At 43.4% G+C, this 22,547-nt stretch overlaps 1 protein-coding gene across 1 annotated transcript in view; it reads left to right on the plus strand.

Annotated features, from left to right (window-relative positions):
• The window catches only part of LAMB4 (laminin, beta 4), a 42,361-nt gene that overhangs the window by 10,772 nt on the left and 9,042 nt on the right, over positions 1-22,547 (plus strand). Inside the window, 18 exon segments of the mRNA XM_009709719.1 lie at positions 76-196; positions 857-1,045; positions 2,102-2,281; positions 3,071-3,180; positions 3,658-3,737; positions 4,678-4,828; positions 6,666-6,851; positions 8,031-8,152; positions 8,866-8,986; positions 9,957-10,134; positions 11,503-11,646; positions 11,879-12,110; positions 13,710-13,867; positions 15,467-15,691; positions 16,822-17,042; positions 18,266-18,362; positions 18,714-19,089; positions 19,459-19,619. Coding sequence (XP_009708021.1) covers positions 76-196; positions 857-1,045; positions 2,102-2,281; positions 3,071-3,180; positions 3,658-3,737; positions 4,678-4,828; positions 6,666-6,851; positions 8,031-8,152; positions 8,866-8,986; positions 9,957-10,134; positions 11,503-11,646; positions 11,879-12,110; positions 13,710-13,867; positions 15,467-15,691; positions 16,822-17,042; positions 18,266-18,362; positions 18,714-19,089; positions 19,459-19,619 — 3,052 coding nt within the window.

Genomic DNA, 22,547 nt, shown 5'->3' on the forward strand with positions numbered 1-22,547 from the left:
TCTCCTCTCCTCTCCTCTCCTCTCCTCTCCTCTCCTCTCCCCTCTTACCTCCTCTCTGTTCTCACCACGTTGCAGGTCCATGGGAGGTGTATCTGTCACCATAACACTGAAGGTTTGTCTTGTGAAAGATGTAAAGACTTCTACAATGATGCTCCTTGGAGGCCAGCTGAAGGGACACAAGATAATGCTTGCAAACGTAACTCAAACGTATTGTTTCCTTTTTAGTAGCTGGGAGGTGGGTGTACCACAATCCCAGCCCAATGCGTAATGGGATGGCCAGGTTTCTGGGAGGGAGACATTTCCATGTCTTATCTAGAAAAACAGGTGGATTCCTGTATCCATCGGTGCTGTGTTGCCCTACAAGAAGGAGAGCTGTTTCATGTTCTTACTTTTCATAAAGAGAAAAAAACAACGAAGAGAAAAAAGCAACTCATGCAAAAAAGATCACTCACTGGTTTGCCTAGGGTCTTTCTTGTGAATGAAAGAAGAATTTAGACAAGGCTAAATTATTTATTTCCACAATAATGAGTAATGTAGGATATACAAGAATAATATATTAGAATCTGTAACAAATATTCAGCTAGATCTTTCTTCAGCGGGCAGTGCTCCCCACCGCGTATCAGGCACACACACCTGCATGGGTACTTTTCCAAGTGCAGGGCCCAGCTCTGTCCTAAGTCTCCGATGTTTCCCCCCAGCTGTAAAGCACAAGGCCCGAGAAGATGTACTCTCCCTGGGGCACTGAAATTGTACAAGTAACGAGTAACCCTGTGTTAGCGGTAGACAGCAATGGTGGCAAAAACCACAGTAATAGGAGTCGTGGTGCGAAATACCCCGATGTTTGTTTTGGTTTCAGGGTGTAACTGCAACGGCCACTCTGGCAGATGCCACTTCGACATGGCCGTGTACCAGGCCAGCGGCGGGGTCAGCGGTGGTGTTTGTGAGGACTGTCAGGACAACACCACGGGGCAACACTGTGACCAGTGCAAACGTTTCTTTTACCGGGATCCATTCAAAGTTATCTCAGACCCTCAGGCGTGCCTCCGTAAGCTTTTCTTTTTTAGCTTCTGTAAGAATGACTCAAAACAAGGTGGTTCTGATTCTCTTTGTTCTGAACCCTATGGCATCCCCGTGCTTAAATGTTCATACAGTTGTAAAAATGTTACGAAACCTATAACATCCAAACTGCCTTATAAAGTAGCTGCATGACAGCATCCTTGAATCAGCATTGTAAAAACAGCTGCATATTCCAACTTATTGCTAAACTGAGCTTAGCAGTCCAGCAGGGCTATCATCTTCCATGGACAACATCAATATAAATATGAATAGCAGTAGTGCTGTTGCTTCTGTGATAGTCAGGGATTACAGAAGAGGTGCAAAATGATGGGAGGAGTAATACCTTTTGTTAGATACCTGCCATATGCAAGAAATAGTCTTTCAGGCATAAAAGCCCTTCTTCTGAAATATGAGCTAAATTGAGTATTAACATAGGATGGGAAAATTGCTCTAAGTATAATTTAATTGTAGTAATTGTTTGGTGTCCTTAAGGGGCCAAGGGGTGATTACCCAGGGGAGTGGTGTGGTAGATGTCAGCTCTGCTGTGAGAAATGGATAGTGCCTTAGGAAAAAATGGGATGCATCATGAAGGCAGTGTCCCATGCTGAATCCATTGCTTCCAGTAAATAATTCAGCCGTGGTCAACTCAGACCAGCTCTGGGGATGTGGCTCATGTGTGGTAGCCCTGCAACCCTACAGCTTTCATGAGAGCATCCCCAAAAGTGTGGGGCCCGCTCCTCCCCAAGTACTCTGGAGAGGGCAGGGAGTGGATGAGTGATACCTATTCTACCCAAAGCAAAGGGTATATTTCTAACAAAGTGAAGACTGTAACTCCAGGGGAAAAACAGGTCTTGGAAACATTCTCATGATATTTCTTAACAGCTGCTGTGCATTAATTGTAAAGCATCCAACACAGCGAGCACGGATGAACGTCTCTAATCTTTACAAGAATCCTGAATTTGTGCCTACCAGCAGCTCTATAATTGCGTTTTCATGCTTATGTCTAAATGTGCTTTTTTATGTGTCTCCTTGACCATGCCTGTAGCCTGCAACTGTGACCCAGAAGGTACGTTGCACAACGGCGTGTGCGAGAGCCGCACAGATCCTGCTCTGGGAACGGTCGCGGGCCGGTGCCCTTGCAAGGAGAACGTGGAAGGTGTCCGCTGCGACAAGTGCAGGGCGAACCACTATGGGCTGAGCGGCAGTGACCCTCTGGGCTGCCAGCGTATGTAAACTACCTCTTTTATTCTTATTTCCAAAGCATTTTTAAGAGATGGAGGTAGTTGAATGCACAGATGCACACGCTGATGCACTACCTCCTTCACAAAATACCCAGTTGCCTACTCTAATTTAATGTCAATGTAATTTAATGTTCCTGGTGCAGCATCTGAGACTGAAAAGATGCAAAATCACTCACAGAATCCATACTACACTATAATAGATCAGGCTGTTGTTAACAGAAGGATTTTTAAATATGCAATTTAATTGAAAAGGGAGATTAAAACACACAAACATTATTTTAGCATCAAAATCAGCATAAGGGTGAATGAAAAGCCGCAGAAGGGCTATTAGAACAGTTGGACTCTGCACTGCACAGTGCGGTGCCAAGATGGCAGGAGCTGCTGCCTTGCCCTGAGAGCTTGCAGCCAGCCATTCCTCTGAGAGAGACTTGCTGAAAAACACATCCCGCCCCTACCCAGGCGCGAGTAGGGGGTTTGGGGGCTTGTGAGCACTTTCTGCCTGCGGCATGGTACTCAGCAACATGCAAGACTGTGCAGTGCAGAGCAGCACGCAGCACACGGCAAACCACCACGCCAGACTTCTGCCAGTACCCCTGCTCCCCTCGGAGAGGGTACCCACCGAGAAAATGGTCCAGGGCATGTCCATCTGCAGAGCATCTGTCTGGAGGAGGATGGAGACGGCCTGTCATGCTGATGCCACATCTAAAGCAAATGCCAATCCTGCTGTTGTCACTGGGGCCTGCAGAGGTAACTGCACATTTCTCTCCTTGCAGCCTGCAACTGTGATCCCTCTGGCAGTTTGCCCTTCTCCATCTGTGATCCTGCCACGGGAGAGTGCCTCTGCCAGCGGTTTGCTACAGGGCGACGTTGTGAAAAATGCGTTGTACGTACTCAGTTTTTGTTATTACTTCTGCATGTGGTTTTAGAAGTCTCCTCTTCCATCTCCCACTTTTTCATTGCCAGAAAAGTGAACAATTAGTCAAAATTCAAAATAATTTTACAGCTATATGCTCCCATTTTACATTGATACATCTGGTTCTTTTTTACTGCTTGCAAGCATTTGTGCAATCAAATTGCACTAGGAGGAGCACTCCCAGGAAGGGAAGGAAATGCAAAATCATGTCCTGAGGCCGTCTTTGCTGTTTACAGAGCAACTTGCTTGCACAAGTGGGTAAATATCCGGCTCTTGTAGTGGCTGAACACCCATGCAATCTGGCAAGAGAGGCAATCTCCCATGGCCAAGCACAGGCAGCAGCACAGTAGTGCCCCAAAGCATCGTTCAAACAGGGGAATAAGTTCTGGTTTGCTATAGATACTTAAATATTTGCTGTAAAAAATTTTCTTTCACTTTTTATCACAGGTAGGATACTGGGGTCTTGGCAACAGCTTGTATGGCTGTTCTCCGTGTGACTGTGATATAGGTGGATCGCAGAATAACTTGTAAGTTAATTTCTTCAAGTTCTTTCTTGGTTTTAATTTTTATAAACTCTTTGGCTAGATTTTCTCATTAGGTTAATAGAGTCTCAGTACAAATAGGAAAATAGACTGTAGATGTAATTTCATCATATACAAACAGTGTAAAGTCGGGCTGGGATCTTGGAGATTTATTTGTGGTAAGGGGATTTACCTTTTTCCTTTGACACCAATTCTGAATCAGCTTGAGCCAAGAATTGTTTAATATAAAATATAAACTGCATGGCTTGAGAGAACCAGAGACCCTAATATTAATAGAAATTAGAAGTTAGTTAGAGGTGGCATTTTTAATGTAGCTTCCTACTTCTTCTTTAAAAGCTAGAAATACCTTAATTTTTTCTGACATACTGGCTCCTACTCAAAATACGTGCTTTTAGAAGCACACTTGGTTTCAGTTGGGCTCCTCCAGAAGTCTGTTGGGTAGGGGTCTTCACTAGTGCTGTTAGACTTCAGACATAGGAACGCATAGATGGATGCTGTAGAGCAGCTCCTTGTGAGCAGGTGAATCAAAGCTAGAAGTCATCTGATGTATTAAATAAGAGTGCAAGTATATGAGAACTACCATATCGCATCAAATCAAAGGTTCTTCTGATCTCATGTCCTGCCTCCAAAATTGCAGGTGATAGATGGTTAAGAATAGTGATAGATACAGTAATAGATATAGAAACAGATACAAGCAATGGATACAGGAATAGATAGTAACGGATGCTCAGGAAACAGAAGGATAACTGTGCTTCACATACATAGACGTTTAATTAACTTTAGAAGAAGTTTAATAGGGGACGCAATTTGACAATGGAAGAAACGAAGCAAAGCTGAAACAAGGGCAGAGCTGAGCTGCTCTCGTGCTGTGAGGACCCATCCGTGCTGCTCTCTAACGTCTTCCCTTTACCAACTCTTACCCTAGGTGCTCACCGAAGGATGGTCAGTGCAAGTGTCTTCCCAACATCGTGAGCCGCCAGTGTAACGAGCCAGCCCCAGGCTACTTCTTTTTGCCCCTGGATTATTATATTTATGAAGCTGAGCATGCAAAGCCCCTTTCTGGCTCTGCACCCTTGGTACGTAGTTGGCTTTTGAGGTGTCGTACTGAGAGGGGATCCATGCGATGGTGGCACAGGAGCTGAGGCTGAGGAGAGGAGCACTTGCTCAGGGAGCAGCCGGAGAGGCTCTTTAGCAGGAAGATACAAAGCAAATCCCTTGACTGTCCTCAGTTCATCCGTGTTCTTCATGGACCGGACTATCCCATAACTGTGGCTATTACCAAGGGACAATCGCTCAGCATGGTGTGACTGCAAAGCTGTCCTTGCTGCTTCTCAAGTGCGGGCTGGTCTAGCATGAATTAGCAAAATTAATTTAATTATTTAAATTAGAGGAAAATGTTTGAATTGCCAACAGCTATCACGAACTGTGATATTTCTGGGAATCTCCGACAGGGGAAGAATCAAATTCCTCTCTGCTCCATTGGACTCATTCTTGCTGCCTTATATAATGACACTGATTGTAGCCCAATTTCCTCAAGAATTTGGCATCCATCTGTAATGTTTTTACAAAATTTTTAAAAAAATTTTTTTTCCCTCTCAACATGGGGGTAGTTGTTCCCCATGCAGAGTACATGTCTGGAATGCATCCCTTCTGCTGCCTATGTTTTTACTAGCATTTCTTCTCCAATATGTTGTCCAGAAGCTATAGAGAAGCAATAATAAAAAAATGTTTATTTGCAGGTCACATCCGCAAATATTTAGCTATAATCACAACCAGTAATCATCCTACAGTCCAATAATTAAATGGAAAACAGATGTCTGGGACATAGCTTATGAGAGGAAGTGCAAGTTAATTTTAAGGGAGTGAAGGAAAAGGGTTTCCAGCAGCTGCTGGGCCGTAGTTTAGAGTTTCATCCAGCAGAGAATAGAGCTTGTTTTAAGAACGTGGTTTTTCATTTAGGCGCTTACCTACCATTCAAAATTGTTGAGACAGTGCTGCCTCTCTCTCATTACTTCATAGGTTAAACCAAGCATTCTTCCAAGGTGTGACATCTACTTCCAGAAGCAAGGCTATGAGTTCACAATTGAAAATGGGAAGATTGTGTTAAACAGGAGCAAGAAACGAAGTGTAAGAAAATCTGGACTGGAACAGGTATATTGGTACTGGAATACTTACTTAAGACTATATCAAATACTAAAATTTTATTTTGCAACAGAGGGCAAGGAAATGTCTGAGCACTTGGGATTCGCAATCCTAGATGTTACAATCCTGACACAAATTAAATCAATTTTTTTGGTACGCAGTTGGGCTGGACATTTTGTAATTTACACAATCAACTTTGCTCCACTATGTCCAGTGCCATTGTAGACTCAGGTTCAATGAATTGTTTAGAAGAGAAGAGCCCTCATGAAAGGTAAAATCTTTTTTGGTTTTGTTTTGCTTGCAAGATATTTCCAACATTTAACATTTTCCATTTTCCAACAAGTTTATCAAGATATTAACATAGTACCTACTGCATTTAAATGCTGTCAGCTTTGGCATTGTAAATATTGATATTTATTTATTCAGCTTATAATGAAAAGTCCAGCCATGTCTAAAGTCAAACTTATTCTGTTTAAGGTTTGCAATGTGAATGCTTGGAGATGCCAAACATACGGAGATGGATGGATTATTCTAGTCCCTCTTGTTTCTCTTGTTGCAAAGCTATAGGAAGCTCTCCTTTATATGTGACCCTAAACCTCCTACATTTGGGAGAGTTCTTAGATCATTGATCTTGAGCTTGTTCAGAAAAGGAGGCTGACTGATGACCAAAATAAGTAAACAACAGCAAAAATATTTCCTTTCTTTTTTCTAAGTTTGTCTTTTTGTAATTTGACTCTGCGTGTTGTTGGAAATGTCAATATGTCTTTGCAGGGTGCGATGCAGCTTGGACAGGACTCGGCTGTGGCGGTGGTTTTCAGGCAGCCCAGTGCCGGTCGGTCTGTTACATGGACAGGACCTGGCTTTGCCCGCGTTCCCAGCAGAGCTGGGCTGAGATTTGCCATCAGCAACATTCCCTTTGCTATGGATTTTGATATCACGATTCGTTATGAGCCTGAGGTACTTGTGATGTCTTGTGTGTCTTGAGATGTTGTGATAGATGCAGGGTCTATTTTGTCAATAATAGGATGCAGCAACTTGTCCCACTCTTTATATTTAAAATTAAAATCGTTCGCCTTTTCATCATTATCAAACAAGTAATATGCCCTCCACTGATCCCCTTAACCTTTTCCACTCAAATCTGAAAAATCAGCACTACAAGTGTTTTTTCTAAGTATAAGCCAAGATTTCATCTTCTGGAGTTCCTCTTTTGGTACCTTCACTTGTGCAGGACTTCTGTTCACAAATTGATACATGCGAAATGCAGCTTCTTTTAGATTTTTAGACTTCTTGCTGGGATTAAAAAAAGGAAGGCACAGGCAGGAGTGATCTGAGTAGATATTCAGCCAGGGCTTTTGAACACATCCAACTTCCCAGTTGCTCCAGCTGGGCTCCGAGATGTGTGAAAATTGTAGGAAAATAGCTGGAATCTTATTTTTTGCTTGGACAAAATTTCTCAATGATGATGAAATGTCTAGCAAAATCTGTTAACCCAAATCTGGTTAAACCCAAGTCTACGCCCATGTCTTCAAAAACACAGGCAAGTGTTTTATTGGTACCAGTATTTGTACATGCCTTGCTCTTCGCTTTGCAGCTCACTGGGACAATCCCGCCACTTGAGATCCTCCTTCTGTCTATTGTACTCTGTTCTTTTACTGTCATTCTGGGGCAAATAAAACTCCCAGTGTCTTAAAACGTGAGAACAATTTTGCAGTGGGCTGGTTCGATGTAGCTTTTTCCTTCTAAGGGTTGGATTAAACAGTTGAATTTAAAGACTTTTGTTACAAAGTCTTTTATGTTTGTTATTCCTTATTAGATGTGAGAGGAGGGAGATGATGAAGGATATCTCCAGGACAACACTGTGCTGAGAAAGGAAACAACTCCAATGACTTTAACAGAACTGTTTCCATTTGCACTAACTGAGGTCCCATTTCCGTCTCTGCTTTTCAATTAGCCATTGCAGATACAGGGCATTTTTCACAAATAATATTGGGTTTTTAGTCATGTAAAGAACAAAGAGAAAATCTGTTTTGTCATTGCAGCGTGCAATCATTCAGACGGTTTTTGTTAACCCTGGCAAAGAGAAAGTAAGTTTTTCAGATATGAAAAATTACCATAATTTTTGTCCTTTGTTTATAGTCCTTGGACGACTGGCTAGCAAGTGTTGCCATCCAGCCCACTGGTATTTTGTCCAGTCAACACTGCAAAAACAAGGGCCTCTCACAGGAGCCACATGCGTTGCCTCTCCCAGCTACAAAGAGGTCTGACTATTCCTGTCCTTTTGCCTGTATATTTTCTGTGTACAAATCTTTTTTTTTTACTGAAGCACTGCAGAGCGGTAAATATGTGGGAAAGTGGGAATATTAGAAACACATGTGTGGCCTTTCCTGTTGCTGTCACACCACAATACCACGTAGGCTCTAAGGAAGAGTCTGATGCTCCAGTCCTCAGCATGGCAAAGGTTTGCCCAAGCGAGGAGAGCAGCCTGAGGTCCTGCTGGGGTTAGGTGTTGCTTTGGTGAAGATCCATCTGCAGCTGTTTCAGTATAGAAATGATATATTGTCTTAAAGTCAGTGTCCTAGCCTTTTCAAAACCAGCTTTTCAACTTGGACCTATGTAAAGAATAGAGAGGATCCAAGAGCATGTGACCAAAGTCTTGATGAAACAGGGACAGGGAAGGACAAATATGAACAGTGAGTTGCAAACTCCTTTGCCTGAAGTAGTAAATCCTGCCATTTTCAGTTTAACCTCACCAGGTTTAAATTGTGCTTGGTGGATCATCCAGGCAGAAGTCTTGCAGCTTTCCCAAAGCCTGCAAGCAGTGAGGCTGGGTGTGCTCCCCACAGCAGCAGGGCTTGCTCGGGGCTGCAGGCATTAGGATGCAGGCACAGAGGGAAGGGAGAGATCACAGCATCCCATAAACTTGCCTTGTCCCAACTCCTGGCTATAACTGCGCTTTATTTCTGCTAAACAGGATTGCTCTTCTGCAAACTCCAGTCTGCCTGGAGCCAGAGACAGAATATTCTGTGGATGTGTATTTTTCTCAGTCTTCTGCCTCTGACCCAAAGGCGAAATCATTCATCTTGATTGACTCAGTGAGTAGTTCTGTCACAATTCCCTTGAGGCTGTATTTATACCAGTGTAACTTTTTTTTTTTTTACATATACTTACTCAAAAGATTTGAAAATAATTTCTTTTAATAAGAACTCAGGGAAGTGTGCTTCTGCTTACCTCCATTGGCACTGTGTTTGCATGTTTTTATATGGAAAGACAGAATTGTATCTATTTTAATTTTCATGGAGCAATATCCTAATAGCTCATCAAGTCATACTTGTTGCATGTGTTAATAATCAGAATATGTGTCTCTATCTGTTGTTCGTTTATTATGAGTACACTCCACATATGCTGACAAGATGCTGTGGTTAGGGATATAAATTCATGCAGTTCTTCATGACTTAGGTTTTTTTAAAAAAATCTCTGTAATTTGCCTGAATCTAATTAAAAAATCATGGATATATTTAAAGATTACATTGGAAAAGTAAAATTGGTTCTGTACTTTCCCAGGCATTGGGTCCAGACATTTCCCAAGTCAGGAACTGGGTGTTAGTTTTGGGTCCTTCTCTTGAGAAAAATATTTTTAAGTCCATTCCTCTAATTACTTCTGTAGAACTGGACCTGACAAGGGCTGGCCATACATGGACATAGAACCTTCAGCTGATTTTTCTCTATCTCGTTAGTACAAGCAAAATTTTTGGCCAGATACTGCTTTTGGAGTCATCAACACAGCACCTCTTAAAAGCAAAGCCAGTTCTGAGTCTATATCTGAGGTCTTATTATAATCTGACTTTTTTATACACAGTCTCTTTCATTTGAAGAACTCGGGGAATGTCTAGACCTTCAGAATAAATGTGAATTTAGATGACTGAGGAGCACAATGGCAGATTTGGAAATGCAGTGCTCCAGGCCTCTGTCCTTGCAATGCAGAGCACAGTAAGAGAATGTGGGAAATTCTGGTTTTCAGCATATCTAAGTAAAAATATTTTCTTTTCCCTCTTAACTCCAAAGCTTGGACTTATTCCCAGAATCAGCTCTGTGGAGAACTTATGCAGTGAAAAGGATTTAGAGGAGTACCAGAAGTATCACTGTATTGAAATTGCATCAGAAGTTGGACCTCACATCCTGCCCGAAGCGTGCGCGCGGCTCATAGCGAGCATGTCAGCCCGCATTCACAACGGTGCCGTTGGTAAGGAGCAACCTGCACAGGCAGCTCTTTCAGGCAGTTGCTGGTTTTCCCTTGGGTTTGTAGGACACGTTGACTGGAGAGCTCTCAGCCTGTGGTGGTGTAGGTAAGTGAAGCCGATCGGCATGCAGTAAGTATGGATGTGCAGGATGTCCCGCTGAACCCTGACTGCACCGCACACCTTTTGGTTGCATGGCTCTCGGAGTCCATCACCCCCGATGAGCTTCATGGAGCAGCATGACAGGGTCTATGGCAGTGCTTGTGTGTTTTCTGAAGAGCATTTCAATCAGATCCAGCTTCACCAGATGGCCAAAGCAGTAACTTTCCTACTTTTCTGGCTGCTGTAAAATGACAGAGGCATTTTTAAGCCCTCTCTCTGGATGCTGCAGGCCAGCTGGATGCCCTGGTAGGATTCCAGGCATGATGGCACACAAGCTGATGTACTGGAAGAGATTCACCAAGAAAACCTCGGTGGTGTCCCAGCAAGAGGGCAGTGGCAGGTGAGGTTTGAAGCCCCAAGCAGTCTCCTGGTCCCACCGCAGAAAGGGCAACTGGACTCGGTAGCTCAGGAGACTTGGTGTTACACCCAAAGAAATGGAGCTTCTCTGCACTTCCAATAACAGGAGGGGGCTTTCTGGACAACTTTGGTGGCCAGCTCCTTTCAGGGAGCCTTGCCTCTAATGCACCTGATTGCATCTGCTTGGTTTGGGCTATTTTTAGAATGACCGATGCCTCACTCCCACATCATGTGAGGTGGTCATGGCTGTGCAGCCACAGAGCCCTCCTTTTTTAAGTTTGGGCTGTGCTGACTCCCGTTAGCCCAGTTCCCATAGTAATAGGATTCTCCCAATGAAACATGGCACTTTGGCTTTCTAGCGCTGGCATCTGAGCATCCTGGACAAACATCCTCTGTGAGTTAGCAAGCCAGCTTCACTCAACAAGTTAGTCCAAGGTCTCCAGAAAGCAGCAAACAGTACACAGGTACAGGCTGTCTAAATACTGCTTGCAGGTTATGTCCTGTGCTGCAGCTAGACATAGATTTATATTGAACCCTTCTAGACTTCAGGATATCTCCGTTTTGGATCTGCATTTTGCTACTCCCTCTTCTGTCCTAGCCCAAATGTGTGCTGAAGGTAGTGTCCTGAATATGGCGGCTCCAACACTGAGACTTGTGCTGGTGCCTGATGCACCATAACCATCAATGCTACAGCACCAAATAATCCAAACCATGGCCATCAGTGGTTAGTGAACCCCTGATGGGAATAATCCAGCTCTTTCCTTCCTATTTTTAAGTGTAAACCTGCACATTTACGAGAGCAGTCACACTCCTTCATAACCAAACCTATTTTGATTTTTCTTTCCTCTTGGCAGCATGTAAGTGCAATCCCCAAGGGTCGCTGAACGCCAGCTGTACTAAACTGGGGGGTCAGTGTCCGTGCAAAGCCAACGTTGTGGGACGCTGCTGTGATACCTGCTCTGCAGGCAGCTACGGCTTCGGCTTCCACGGCTGCTACGGTGAGTACTTGGCAGCTAGCACCAGTACCAGTACCAGTATCTGGCTCTTCATGTATACCCAAGCTTTTTAGGGCTTTGAATCCATGTTTATGTGTGAAGCAATATAAAAAATGTTTCCACAAACAATGAACTTTCCATCCCTGCTGCTCGCACTGCCTTTGAGCAGTGTCAGCAACAAGCGGGATTGGTGGGAATATGTTCAGGACACAGCTTTGCTTCTGGTGTTTTCCAGCATGCGAGTGCCACCCACAAGGGTCGCTGAGCACCCTGTGTGACCAGGTGACGGGACAGTGCTCCTGCCGACGGGAGGTGGATGGTCAGCGCTGCAGCCGCTGTCTGGCTGGGTATTTTGGATTTCCCCACTGCCGTCCTTGCCCGTGTAACGGCTAAGCAGAGCTTTGCGACCCGGTGACCGGAGCATGCCTGAACTGCCGTGGATTTACAGCTGGAAGCCACTGTGAAAGGTAAGTTGATGGGCAGCGCTCCAAAGCTCACCCAGACACTGGTGCTCTCTGAAACGTGTGTGTAGCTGGGGGTTCACCTACATCCCCATGAGCGCATCAATGACCTTAACTGGAAACACATACTTAAAGCCAGGATTAAACTGGGCCTAGCTGCTGAATGACAGGTACCTATTTGTTCTGCAAATACATGTGGGAGTGTGCTTGTAATGCCTGTGGGAGGACTGCAGGCACGGCATGCAGGCAGCATTGCAGCGGGCTCCCTGCAAGAAGGCATTTGAGACATGGGTGCCATGGCACCAGGTGCTTGGAGACATGTGCAAAGCGCTGCGTACGAGATACGCTGACTCCTACCAGCTTTTAAATTGTCAAGAGGTTAGCCTCATGCTGAATACTCATTTTAATACCTGCAGTTATCTCTGAGGAGCTTAAATAAACATGCCCCGTTTGCTGGTTTGTATTATTTCCCTATGACCAGCAAATTACTTTTCCCATGTGTTCCAGCTCTGTTTGAAACAGTGCTCTTCTTTTCTATTCTATACACTGGCATCAGTATCAGCGTTCAACACAAATGTCAGAATTAAAATCGATAGCTATTTAGTTCAGTTTGGCTGGATTGTACCTTGCCATTCACTTTTAAGAGGATTTCCCCATGAAACCTATTGAGCTTTTCTATCAGTGCTTTTGGACAATACAGCCTTTGGCTATTGTGCTTGTAGGTGGCAAATAGATTAAAAATGAGAGACTGAAATACTTGTTGCCCTGTGCCTCTGCAGGAGCTCCAGACCTCAGGGCGAAGATAATCGAATAGCCAAGACTTTTAGCCTGGCTTGTATACATATAGAGAATTGTGCTCCCATTTGCCATAGTAAAGCAGATCAAAGACTGAGGATGCTTCAGAAGCCACTGCGTTGCCACAGCTGCAGGGCCACGGGGGGCTGGGACGCAGAGGCGGAGGTAATGGGCAGGGTGGTGGGGGTGGCTGAACCCCCAAGGAGCCCCCTATTTGGGTAACAGCACAGCCACCACCGCCTTGAAACGTCCGTCACCCCAGGTTTGCAGAACATGTCAGACAGAGCGTGGCTGATTTCAATACGTATGCTGCATCTGAAATATGCAATATTCTATTGAGTGCTCCGAGTGAATCGTTGCTTTTTTGCCCATGCCAGGACTTTCCATTGCCATGCCAACCACTCTTCATGTGTGTGTATGGAAATAGATGAATATATGTGGTGATAGGTGAATAATCAGAATTTTTACATGGCAGCTTTTAGCTGTCTATGCAGAACATGTGGGATGTGTTATATGTATATATTATAATTTAGATTAAAATTGTTCCAGAATAGGTGAAAGTCTTCAGAAATATTCCTTGAAAAGAAAACATATGTTTTTTTCTTTTTGCTCCAGATTTTGGGAATGCAGCTCTGATTTTCCATTTTAGAACACCTTTGAATCTTGATATATCTGTGCCAATAAGTGGGGATAGCATTACAATGACCTGGAATGTTAAATTAATTATATACACATAAAAATTGGTTCACCTGCAGGGACTAAAAGGAGCACTTGATGATTTCTGCTGCTTTGTATTGACTGCTTTGACAGGTGCGTGGATGGCTATTATGGAAACCCTCTGAACAGTGAACCCTGCCGCCCGTGTATGTGCCCAGGGGCACCTACAAGCAATAGGTATTTTGCACATTCCTGTTACCAGGACTCCCAGTCTGCACAACTGGTCTGCAATTGTCTCGAGGGATATTCAGGTACGAATTAAAATAAAGACTGGGTTTGATTCTATTAAAATTAATGTAAGAGAGAAAAATGACCATCCTCCACCCATCCTCTGTTCAGAAATGACAAGTGAGGTAACGGTAATAAAATAGATAAGAAAAGTTAACACTCAAATTTACTGAAGTTAGGTGAGGAAGTCCTGACTGAGAAGAGTGGGAATTTTGCAATTAGTCTTTGAAAATGGGATTCACCTATATGGATACAGTGAAGCCATTAATTAATCTGATGGCACTCTCTGGAAACCTCCTCCTTTCCAGGGGCACTACATTAACCTGGTGGGGAGAGCAGGGGAGAACTGCAGTTCCTCATTACCTCTGAAAAACAAGCATTGGAAGCCCAAATCGGAAAGAACAGGGCATCAAAAAGCTGATAAGATTTCCTAATCAGAGAAAATGTTTCTTCATCTAGAGGAATCTTGCTTTGACATTATGCCCAAAAGTGACTGTTTCACTGTTCAAATGGTCACTTTAGAAATGAGGTTTCCATTCTCAGCTATCTCAAATGCAGATATTTTGCAGCAAACGGGTGCTGTGCTTCCTAAGATCCCGTTGACTTAGCTTGAATTTCTGCAGGGAAAACTGAAGATATTTCCCTCCCCCTGGACATTGGAAATATCTCCAGTGATGGAAGCAAACCCTAATGGGAAACATTCCCAAAAATTAAACCAATGCTGTCATCTTTACTGAGGTCAGGCTCCTTTATAAGTCAAGAGAAGTTTTGCTTGAATAATTGCTGTAGGGCCAAAATGATCCTTTTTGGTACTCACTCAGGGGACTTCTGTCCTCACAAACCACTGTAGTCCTCAGTTCTGGACTTTCTTCCTCCTGGTGCTTCCCGGCAAGGCTCTTGATCACCTCTGTGACACCAGGCTCACTTCCTCAGAGACTGTGAAAGGCTCTGGTTCTGAGGAGCTCAGCGAAGAGGCAGAGTCTGTGGTTGAGGATGAGCAAGTGGATGAGGTCCCAGCAACACCAACCTGCCCAGAAAGGTTTCTGAGGTGCAGAGAGGTAGCACCCCAATCAGGGCAGGCATTGGGATGGTGTGCAGAAGTAATTGCAATGCCAGAAAGCAAGGACAGAGCATCCCAGAGCTCATCTGACCTCCTGGTGTTCCTCCAGTGGGTTAAGAAAAGGAGGGCAAGTCTGCCAGACTCTGGGTTGCTCCAGGAAAAGGGCACCCCTCACCTTCCCATGCTGCAGTCAAGGTGAAGGCCCCTGGGAAAATCCTGCAAATATGGCAAACCCTGACTACTGCCATTGAAAGGCCTTTGCTGGAAAAAGATGTTTGGAGGTGTTGTGTGAGGGGGTACCTATTTACTCCTACTGAAAGGACTTTCATGGTAAAAACGACTTGGGATGAGGAGAGTGCATTTCCATCAGATTTCAGTGTGGGTGATGTAACTTAAACTGCTCATAGGATTAAAGGGCAATAGTCTCAAACCAGTGGATATTTTCCATTGGAAGTGTGCATTTGGACAGACAATCTGAATCTTTTAGCAGTATTACTGGAAATTACATGTTTCACTTTAATTCCCATCAGCCAGGAAATATTTTTACCTTCCTCTCTGACAGGCAATCGGTGTGATGAGTGTCCTAGTGGGTTCTACAAAAACCCAGGCAGCCCTGGCCTTGACTGTGCACCATGTCCCTGCAATAACAACATTGATGTGACAGACCCAGAGTCCTGTAACAGGGTCACTGGGGAATGCACCAAGTGTTTACACAACACCCATGGAGCACACTGCCAGTTCTGCGAACCAGGGTATTTTGGCTCAGCCCTCGATCAAAACTGTCGAAGTAAGTAAGCAACAGCGCTGAAACTGTATTACTACCAAGAAAAGTTGTAAAGAAATTAGGCCATAGGGAGAGGTTAGCCCTTGGAGAGACAGTAAAACTGAAGTAGATCCATGGACCAAAATACGAGAACACGAAATATAGTTCTATCCAGTGATACAAATAACTGTTAATATGGCATCTGTTAAATTTTTTGACATCCAAGTCTCTCTAAATCTCATACTGAATATCACTCCTAGGAAATACTAATTTGTAAAATGAAAACAGTACTCTTTATTAGAAAAATAAATGTGCATTCAGCCCATTCAGGAAGGAATCAAAAGTAAAGGAATCAAAGATAATTTTTTATCCATGTTGCTGGCTGATGCCAACTAAGCAATGCTCAGTTAACCAGATGATCTCTTGCTGAGCTCTCTGCCTTACCGGTTGTTTTCATTAAGTGGCTTGAATGAGACTGTTCAGGCAATTTAAGAGATTCCATAAGGACACTGTCAATAACTCAGCACTTTTAACAGAAGGGTGGGAGTGTAAGAAAAAGCAAGGCATAAGTTTCTTCCCAGTGTTTCTCAAAGACTATTTTCACAAATGTGCCTGACTGAGGGTCTAATTTCTACTGGCCAGACAATTACAGGTGTTTTCAAGAAACTCTTTTTCTGGGAAACTCTAAAATACAGTTCCTTGTTCATTCTTGGAAGATGTCCGTTAGAAATGATTAAGCAAGAACTTTTGGCTCCTCACAGGGAAGGCTTCTTATCTTACTTGGCTTACTGGGGTTTCCCACGCTGGGTAGTGCCTACTGTAAATCAGCTTCTCCTTACCCAGCATATTTAACATTTCATTCTAATAAGATTCAAAATTCACTACGCCTTCATTTTTTGTGTCTGTATTAAAAGTACTGAATGTTCCCAGTAAGTTTGGTCAAGGCGATATATAAGCTATTATAGAAAGACAGGTAAACTGTATGAGATGAAAAATGTGTTCAAGTTTACCAGAAGTAAACCTACAGCATGGGCTTTATATACAGCTCTGATTGTCCATGAACAGACAATCTATATTATCTATATTATTGTCTATATTATCTATATTATTGTCTATATTATCGACTGCTGTAGTAATTGCCCTTCTTTTTCCAGGGTGCACGTGCAATCCGGTGGGTGTTCGCCCTGCCATGTGCCCGGGGGGGGACACAGCCTGTCTGTGTGACCCTGCCACGGGAGCTTGCCCTTGCCTGCCCAACGTGGTGGGCACGACATGCGACCAGTGTGCCGCTGGCTACTGGGACCTGGCTAGTGGAAAAGGATGTCAGACCTGTGGCTGTGATCCAAAAAACTCCCAAAGCAACCAGTGCAACCAGGCAAGAAAATTACTCTGCTTTCAGGGAACCGAGGTGGTGGTGTTTTGGCATGGCATGGTGGGGACCCTCTTATAAATGAGGATAGCTTTTTGTCGTCCTCCCTGAAAACAAGAAGTCTTTGGAAGTTTGCAGCTGGTGCGAGCACACTTTGAGTCATTATATCAAATGTGCTGTGCTGATAACGTGGCTCTGCTTGTAAGCAATTTCTCTTTGCCTGTGTGTTTCTTTGTCAAGGAGATCTTAGAAATACTTTGTAAGAAAATGTAACATAGGAAAAACTGCCTTGTAAGTGTACGTATAGGGAAAAAAGAAGTCCAGGCTTGGACCCAAGAGTCTTATGAGTATGTTTTTTAAGTGTTTGTTTTCATAAAGCAGCAGATGTGGCCGTTACATTAATCATGCCTCATCTATCAGACTGCTAGAGTACCTTTTCTCATCTTTAACTCCTGTGCACTTTTTAGGGCCAGAATGTAGAAAAAATAAAACAGCGTTTCAGAATAGAGAGGTGAAATTGTGGTCCCATGGAGTCAACAGCAAATTTGTTAATGACTTCAGAGCACCAGGAGCTTATCCCAAGCTCTTGCTGATGTGCTTTCACATTTTCCTTTCAATGTGCTTTCTGTTTGTTCCAGTTTATTTAGTGGATTTATTATTTTTCCTAGCAAATGTAGCTCTTAACCTCAAAGAACTACTAGTGTTTTTCTGAGCTGTACCAGCTATAAGAGCTGCAATTCCCTGCAGTTTAATTTAATAGCTGAATTCCAAAATAAATTTTCTAGGGCAATGTGCATAATGTTCCCTTGAGGTTTTCAGTTACGGTTAATATATCATGTAGTTAAAAGTTGAAATGTTAAGATGAGTACTTTTCTCCAGCAAAAATAAGAAATTTGTCTGTTTTGCAAAGGAAAAGAATCCTCTCTCAGATCATAGTGAGAGGATGAGTTCTCAAAGAGCATCTGTAGACTGGAATATACAGAATCTTTTATATTAGTAAAGCAAAGCCACCTCTCAAAGTCCATTTTGTTTTCACAGCCTTCAGGAGGAAGATGGGAAAGGTGGGCCTGTACAAACCATGGTGTTCAAAGACTGTGAGCAAGCAGTGTCACTGCAGTCCCCATACAGCTATATGACATGCCACAGGCAGAAAAAAGAAACCCAGTAAATAATGTATTTCCAGCCATTTGACTCTGCAGGAAGTTATTTAATCCTAACTGTCTTTACAGCTTACAGGCCAGTGTCCATGTAAGCTAGGTTACAGTGGAAGATGTTGCGATGAATGTCAGGAAAACTACTTTGGCAATCCCCAGATGCATTGCATTTGTAAGTATTTCTAAGTGGGGACAACTGGCTTAGAAACTACCTCACAAGAAACACTTACCTTTTATATTCCTAGGGAAGATGGGACATACATCTAGAGAAGCAGGTTTTCATACATTTATGTGTATGAGATGGATAAAAGTGTCTATATTATCTATCTATATTGTTCCTTCTATGGTTATGATGGGACCATGGAAGTTAGAGATGAAGAACCGTGGGCCAGGCAGTCCACTTTGCTCTAACTCAAACACCGGTTTACCTTTATTGTCTTGAAATGCACGATTGTACCTTTTGCTTGCTTTAGTCCCACAGAAAAGGAACAACTGGATGTAACTTGCTGTCCCTTTCTTGCAGCGTGCAAGTGTAACCCGGAGGGAACCAGCCAGCCCAAGTGTGACAAAGCCACCGGCGCGTGTAACTGCCGCGCTGGCATCACTGGCCGGTTCTGCAACCAGTGTGGCCGTGGCTTCGAGAAAGACTTTCCCTCTTGCCGTCAGTGTCATCTTTGTTTTGACCAGTGGGACACTGAAATTACTGCCCTCTCTCAGACTGTTCAGGGGTTAATGAGGTTTGCTGCAAATCTTGAAGATAAAGGAGGACGAATGCCCAGCTGTGACATGCGCTTCAAAGTCTTTGAAGATGCAATTTCTGAAATTGAAAGAATTTTGAGACATCCTGTTCTTTCACTGGAGGCCCTCTCAGGCATCAAGGATTTTCAGGGCTACGTTCAGTAAGGGCTCAGCTGCTCCTGAAAAAATTCCCTTGGCTGAGAAAGCAGTCTTTCCCTGGGCTCCACCAGCCATCCTTACACTTCAAGTCCCACTTCTGATCAGCACACAGATGCTGGAGTACTATATCACTGTTTTCAATAGATCTATGAACGAAATAATCCTTACCTATATTATCTGTCCCCCACAGGCATTTATTTAAATGCTGGAATTTTCCAGTTCATCCTAAGGGTTTTCTAAATAAGCCATTACAAGTAAATGTTTCTGCTCATTTAGAAATTCATCTCTTGTCCTGGAAAATATTGTGTGTCTCAGTTATAGTTTAAGAACAATCTGGTCTGACTTCTGTGTAACTGCCATTTCCCTTTCAGACAAAAAGTTGCACAAATGGATCCCCTTCACAGCACACTGTATGAGTTTCCTGACCTTAACAAGAACATAGAAGACATTGGGGAAGAGGCTCACCTAGTGTATGAACTTCTACAAAGAAAAATACATCTGCATCAAAGTTTTCATTACTTGAACCTCAAAGGTAAGGCAGCCAGCAATTAGTTGAAATAGGTGAACATTTTCCATGAAATTTCAGGATGTTTTTCTCACCATCAAACCATACAACATTTCACAGATCCCTAGATTTTAGCTTCCTATGTTAGCCCAAAAATGTAAACTTATACTGACTTTTAAACTCCCTTTTATCTTAAAATGCCATGATTTCTAGCATCCTAAATTTCAGATGCATCTGCCAGGGTCATGTTAGTCAGAAGTCGCATGAATCCTGATGTTTACATCAGGATTTAAAAGCTACCCAGTTTCATGGTATAGACTCACAGATCATACAGTAGAACAGCAAAGTATTTTTTCTCTACTTCTGACTCCTCTTGCTCTTAGCAATACTTAAAGAATGTTGTACAGCAATGGTTTGTTTAATTAAAGCAGGGAGTCATAGTGCAACTTCTTAGTGTTCCCATGGGAAAATACATGACTTCATGTGGTAAGGAATTAGCTCTCTATCATCAAAAAATGTGAATTCAGAACCAAGTTCCTCAGCATTTTTGAAAGAATTACATTGTGTGTGCTTGAGCTAAGTATAGTCTCCATCAGCTGCTAATAGCAATAAAGACAATGTCACAGACTGGTTTCTGGAGGAAGACATGCCAGTCAGGGATCTCAAACAGATGCTAGATCATCCACAGTGGCAGGAGATTGTCAGCAGTATACTCTCCAAAGAGACAGCTGCCAAGATAGGAACCCCTAGAAGATAAGGTGCGCACCACAGAAGACACAAGCTACAGGCAATGCACTCCCATTTACAGTTTCTCTATGTTTTTCTCGGGTGAGAAAAACATTGGCCTCAACAGGATTGAAAAAAAGAGAAGGAAAAGTCAACAATACAAAGCCGAGGGAAAGGAAGAGAGGAAAAGAGGGATTAATTAAGATTTAGGGCTCCCTTGCCCTGTTGTACTTGGCAGTGCCCCCAGGGCCAGCTCTTCCCCTCAGGTCTCTGCGCGAGCGGTCAGCACAGCTCTCCCAGGCTCCGCTTCCCAATTCAACTGAGTCTTGTGCAGACTCTGAGAAAGGCAGGAAGGCAAAGAAACAATAAATCCCAGGGAGGTCAGTGGATGCACAGCTGAAGCATTTGTGGTGCTCTCTGGTCATGTTCCAAACCCGCTTCATCTTTTGGCCTCAGGAGATTGATAAACAGCCCTATAAAAAGCACACGGGGGTGTGGGGAGGGGAAGACCTTGAATTTAAGCTGGATTTCTGGTCAGGGCCACAAATATTCATTGGTTCTGCTACCAAGCATCTAACAGCACAGAAATAACATTTCCCTCAAGATAACCAGCTTCTCTGATATCCAGGAGAAAGCCTGGCTCCCTCAGCCCATCTTCATTTTGGCACCAGCAGCACATCCTATGTATGGCTCTGTCTGCTTTTTCCTCTCTCTTTTTTGCTGAGGTAGAGCAGGACATGGCCATGTGCACCATCTGGGGCACATTTGGCACTTGTGCCCTAGGCACACGTGGGGAACAGGCTCCTACCTACCTCTCTTTGTAGAGGATCAGGACTCAGAGACTTCCTCACAGGCATACATTCAGCTGGCTGACCTGGAAACATCCATATCTAACGATGAATTAAAAATCACTCGAAAAAACAAGACACAAGTGTCCTTAAAAGAATGCTCGCAGTTTATGAGATCTCATTAAATTATGGCTATCCAGCCTTGGCCCCTGGCTTTGCAGCCACTGTGGTATGGTAATGCGGTGAGTACAGCTTCCTAGGCTGTAAATCAAGCCGGTGCTAAGACACTGTGTTTAACGTAAACGAACTTGGAAGGTCTACAGCTCCATCAGAAACCAAGTGTGAAAAATGCATTTGGGCCACTTAATGGAGAGTTGAACCACTGTTAAATATTCCTGCGATGGAATTGTTGCACAGAAAACAGTGTCTGGCTCAGATATGGAGTTACAGCAGCCTCTTGCCAGGTATTTAGTATTAGGAGCTAACGTTAAACAAGATAAAATAAATAGCCCTGGTTCCACACGATAACTAAACATTGTTCAGCTTCAATCAAAGCAAGGCCGAGGGCTTTAGAGCCTGATTCAAAGCACGCAGGACTTAACAAGTGCCTTGCCATTGACTCCAACTACTAACTGAGTCGGTTACCAGCACAAAGAGGGATGTTAATCGATCACCTCTAATGCTTTTCACTGCCAACACATCAGTTCTGGCTCATCATACATACTTCTGCGTGGGGATTCGGGGACAACTTTAGATTCTCTGGAGATCTGGGAAGCCTCAACAGCAGCAGCTTTAAATTATATGTTTTGCAAAAGGCCTGAGTCCTTTCCTTAGGCTATTAATCTGCAAAAAAGTAAGATTCTCCAACCCTTTTGAGTCTGCTTAAGGGAAAGCTTACACTAAGCAAACAAGAAAGACTCTTGCTGGAAAGTATTTTTTGCCTGGCCTACAAATTTATCATGGAAATGCTTTATTTTTTAATGCATCAACCCTGAAACTGGATTTTCCAGAGCCAAAGAAAACTCATAAATTCCCATTTATAATCTAAATTTTGGGCTCAGTTCAGCAAACCATTTAACTTTTGGGTGCTATGCTGAACAGACAGGATGAATGCTTTCCTGACTCAATCAGAGAGATGATCATTTCATAGGTTTTACAACTGGCAGAAACAGTTCTCCTGCCTAAACTTCAAAACAGCATAAATGACAGGAGCTTCATCAGCTCAACAACGGCAGCAATGCATGAGCTACTGAGGAATGCAGATCAGTAGCAGTTTGTGTCATTAGTGGGATACCCTTCATACTTTTGTCTCTTCCATTGGCTTCTCATACACCTGAATGAATGACTGAAGAATGCCATGGGATCCACTGTATTTGCATCTATTTTAGCAGGTTTTTGGAATATCAATAACTATTCTTGTTTGGCAGCTGGCTGAGTAAAG

The sequence above is a fragment of the Cariama cristata genome, unplaced genomic scaffold, assembly GCF_000690535.1.
Source record: "Cariama cristata isolate BGI_N322 unplaced genomic scaffold, ASM69053v1 scaffold871, whole genome shotgun sequence".
Lineage (NCBI taxonomy): Eukaryota > Metazoa > Chordata > Aves > Cariamiformes > Cariamidae > Cariama > Cariama cristata.